Source organism: Engraulis encrasicolus, chromosome 15 (genome assembly GCF_034702125.1).
Source record: "Engraulis encrasicolus isolate BLACKSEA-1 chromosome 15, IST_EnEncr_1.0, whole genome shotgun sequence".
NCBI lineage: Eukaryota > Metazoa > Chordata > Actinopteri > Clupeiformes > Engraulidae > Engraulis > Engraulis encrasicolus.
Window position 1 is genome coordinate 20,013,945 of NC_085871.1, and position 3,799 is coordinate 20,017,743.

The 3,799-nt window shown below is 42.1% G+C and overlaps 1 protein-coding gene across 1 annotated transcript in view; it reads left to right on the forward strand.

Moving 5' to 3' along the window:
* Positions 1–2,372, forward strand: part of LOC134464488 (chloride intracellular channel protein 4) — a 14,053-nt gene extending 11,681 nt beyond the window's left edge. The window contains exon 6 of the mRNA XM_063217928.1: positions 2,087–2,372. Within this exon, the coding sequence (XP_063073998.1) occupies positions 2,087–2,248 (162 nt within the window). The 3' untranslated portion in view covers positions 2,249–2,372. The remainder of the gene's footprint in view (positions 1–2,086) is intronic.
* The last annotated feature ends 1,427 nt before the right edge of the window (positions 2,373–3,799 follow it).

Genomic DNA, 3,799 nt, shown 5'->3' on the forward strand with positions numbered 1-3,799 from the left:
GGAATTGCTAAGTCCAGCTTTAATGGGGAGGGATCCGAAGGATCCCGTACGTACTGAATACAAATTGAAAACCCCCTCATTTCACTGATTGGTTAACCCCTTTGCACTGAGCCTTATCTTATAACCTTACTGTCACCAAAATTATTGAGTAATCTGTTACATCAGGCTCTTGATAATATCATGGCATGTAGTTGAGTCTTTTCAGCAATGAGTGAATGGGCCCATATGCACATAGAGACCACAATGGTTAAAATCATCAATGTGCCTATATCAAGCCAGAAACTCTTCCAGGGACTCTGCGAGACCCGTTTTCAGTTTTCAATTAGGAAAAAAACTATATTACACTGAGATTCACTGGCCTGCACTGTGAGGAACATGAATCAGGAAAAACAAATTAGTAACCCCACCCTTGCTTACCCCCCCTCCACATTTCTATTTCACATAGTCTGTTCCTAGGTCTGATAGACCCGCTGCATTTGGGGCCTTACGAATCAATATTTTCTATCCGAGACCTCAGATTGAATTAACTAACTTTTGTCCTTATATTTCTCTCTCTGTATCGTTCTCCCTCAAAACACACATGCACAGAAATTCATAAACATAAACTGAATAAATGGAATAGGGGGGGGTGGGGGGTGGGGTACAAAGGAGTAAGGATTTGTATGATTTTTTAATGATTTTTTCTATAGGCCTGGGTATCTTCTATGTAACAAAAACACAAACAACGTACAAGGGTTAAATGAGGTATGAGGGGAAGCAGGTTGTGCACATTCCATGTGAGGACAAAGTCTGATTTAAGTTCTGATTAAATGAAGTTCACACATTCTAATGAAAACGTTGTTCTGCCATGGATTAATTGAAATCCTTCCATTAAATGAAATGGAAGGATTTCAAGTGTGCAGACTTCTCTTAATCTGATCATGGGTAGCCGTTTTACCACACCATGCCCATTTGACAATGACACATGTTAAAATGGCCCATGTTAAAATAACCCATGCGAGAAATGTGACAAATTCAATCACAGTTGTGCGCAGACATTTTGGAGGACAGGTGCTGGGGGGGATGTGGAACATTTTGCTGCCTAACCGCACAAATACACCTACCACGACAAGAGCGAGGCGAGCGACGGAAGTAATTGACTTTGTATTGAGTCGTGCGACAAAAGCGATTCTGGAGACTAGAGGCGATTGTTTCCTAACGTTGGATATTTAATCTGATATGAATTTTGATAACGGTCTCCTATCGAACATCTGGAAATCCGTCGGAAATCACACAGACCGCGGATTTTACAGTAGGAGGCGGATGTGTTCTATTTTTTGTCAATGAAAATGAGCGGATTACGCGTCTAATATCAGCGCAGGCTGGGTTGCGGATTCTCCTCCTCTCCGCGCCGGGACGATCGAGTTGAAAAAAGTTCAACTCAAGGCGGAAAACCCGCGGCGGATTTCCAGATGTTTGATAGTAGACCGTTATCAAAATTTATATCAGATTCAACGTTAGGAGAGCAAGAAAAGAGCTCGTCTTCTATTCATTTTACATAGATGAACGGACAAAGCATTTTGTGTATGTTTTCACAACATTTAACGACACAACACCATCGATTAGGCTACGTTGCGAGTGACAGTTGAGTCGTTACGTTACCTAGTCACCGCATTCGAATAGGCAGTGGATCCGTGTTTGGTGTGGTCACTTCTGATTAATCAGCTGGACGCGCATCGCAGATTGTAGGCAGAAATCCACGGTCTGTGTGATCGCGCCCTAAGAGACCAGTCCGATAGCCAATTGCTACCGATACTGTATTCGGTTTCGGGAGGGAGGTTTACTAACGTTCCACGCCACACTCTGCTAGTTAGCCTCCGTTACACACATAAATGTTAACTTTAAATACAAAATCCTACTTTGCATCTGCACCTGTTGGTCCGCATATTTCCTGTGCACTTCAAATCTGCTAGTGACGTTGGCTGTTATTATGTCCTCAATTCTAAGTTGCCTTTGTTAAAAAGCATCTGCCAAATGCTTGTAATGTAATGTAATGTAATGTCATGTAATGTAATGTTCAGCCCTGCATGCTCTCTTCCTCCCCCAGATTGTGGCCAAGAAGTACCGTGGCTTTGAGATCCCCAAGGACATGATTGGCGTGTGGCGCTACCTGAACAGTGCCTACCAGAGGGAGGAGTTCACCAGCACCTGTCCTGCTGAGCGGGAGATCGAGTTTGCCTACATTGACGTGGCCAAGAAGATAAAGTAGAGGGGAGCAGAGGCACCATGACTGAGAAGTTACAAGGCAGGAGTGAAGTAGCCTACCTGTAGGCCTCTGCAGGGGTTGGTGTTGAGTTTGTGTGTGTGTGTGTGTGTGTGCGTGTGCATGTGTGTGTGTGTGTGTGTGTGTGTGTGTGTGTGTGTGTGTGTGTGTGTGTGTGTGTGTGTGTGTGTGTGTGTGCGTGCGTGCGTGTGTGTGTGTGTGTGTGCGCGTGCGTGCATGTGTGTGTGTGTGCGTACTTGTGCGTGTGAGCGTGTGTGGGTGTGTGTACTCCCTGGTGGAGTTCCACAGAACACACACAGCATAAACTCCTTTGGGATCAGACGTACTAGGACATCTAATGTACATGCGTGGCTAATTTCACACAAAAAATCTCTTTCCAAGCAATGGCAGGGCCATCCACTAGAACCAGTGACCAACAATATCGTCAATTTCCCAACCCAACAGAACCATTAGAGATCCTGCTAAATTAAGTTGCATTACTTCATTGTATTAACAAGAAACACTATGGCCTTGAGAGTGGTGAATGCAAGCTTAAGCAGTTTGCAGTTGTCAAAATTAAAATAATGTACTATTGCCATGAACATCCCTGAAAACCATCGATGATGACAGCACAAAGTTAGTTTGGGGGAGAGCAGTGTCTTTTTGTAGTTCACCGTCAAAGGGGCAATTCTGCTTCCATCTTCGAGAGCAAGCGAAGACAGGAACCACTTGGTACAGCTACTGTATCTACCTTTTGATCATTTATTAGAATGTCGAGCAGTTTATTTATTTATTCACTGCTATTGTCTCTATCTAATAGTCATCTGTGATTATTCCTTTTGGTTGTGTTTTTGTTTGAGGTAAAATTACTATATATATGTACTGGAAGTGAAACATGCTAGAAGTTTAACAGGTATTTGTCGAGACCTCGCTAGATTGACCTCTTGCATTTTTCTACGCATGAGTTTTGTAAAAAGAGAGAAAAAAGATTTTGGTTGGTTTGTCCTTCACATTTACAGGCTACACTAATGATCATAATGTCTGATTTCCACTGTGCTAATTGCATGTTCCTCCTTTTGTATTCAACTCCATTGTGTAGAAGGTTATCAGCATACTCACCACTTCTCCTCTTCTGTTCTTTGCCTCTGGTCTAAACCTTTCGAGTGATTTGCTACGTTTACATGACGTTTTTAATTCAGAATTAATAATTCAGAATTACAGTAAATAGTTCTATCGAGTTTACTTTGATCTTTCATTTAATTCTGAATTTTGACGTGTTTACATGATGTTTTCAAAGCGGAATTAAGCTTTATTCAGAATTAAAGTGAGTTAATTCTGAATTAAATGTCTCCGGTAAACGTAGCCATTGAAGACTGAGTCCAGACCAACTCATATTTTACGAATTGATTTCTCCTTTTTTGTATCGCTGAACAGGCTGTGTTAACATTCAGACACTTTGTGAATGTGCACCGCAAATGGAGAGAACGCCTTATCAATCTCTCGAGAGGAGACTTAATAAAAGTTGATTGGAAAACTTGACTTGTTTTCTGAGTGGTT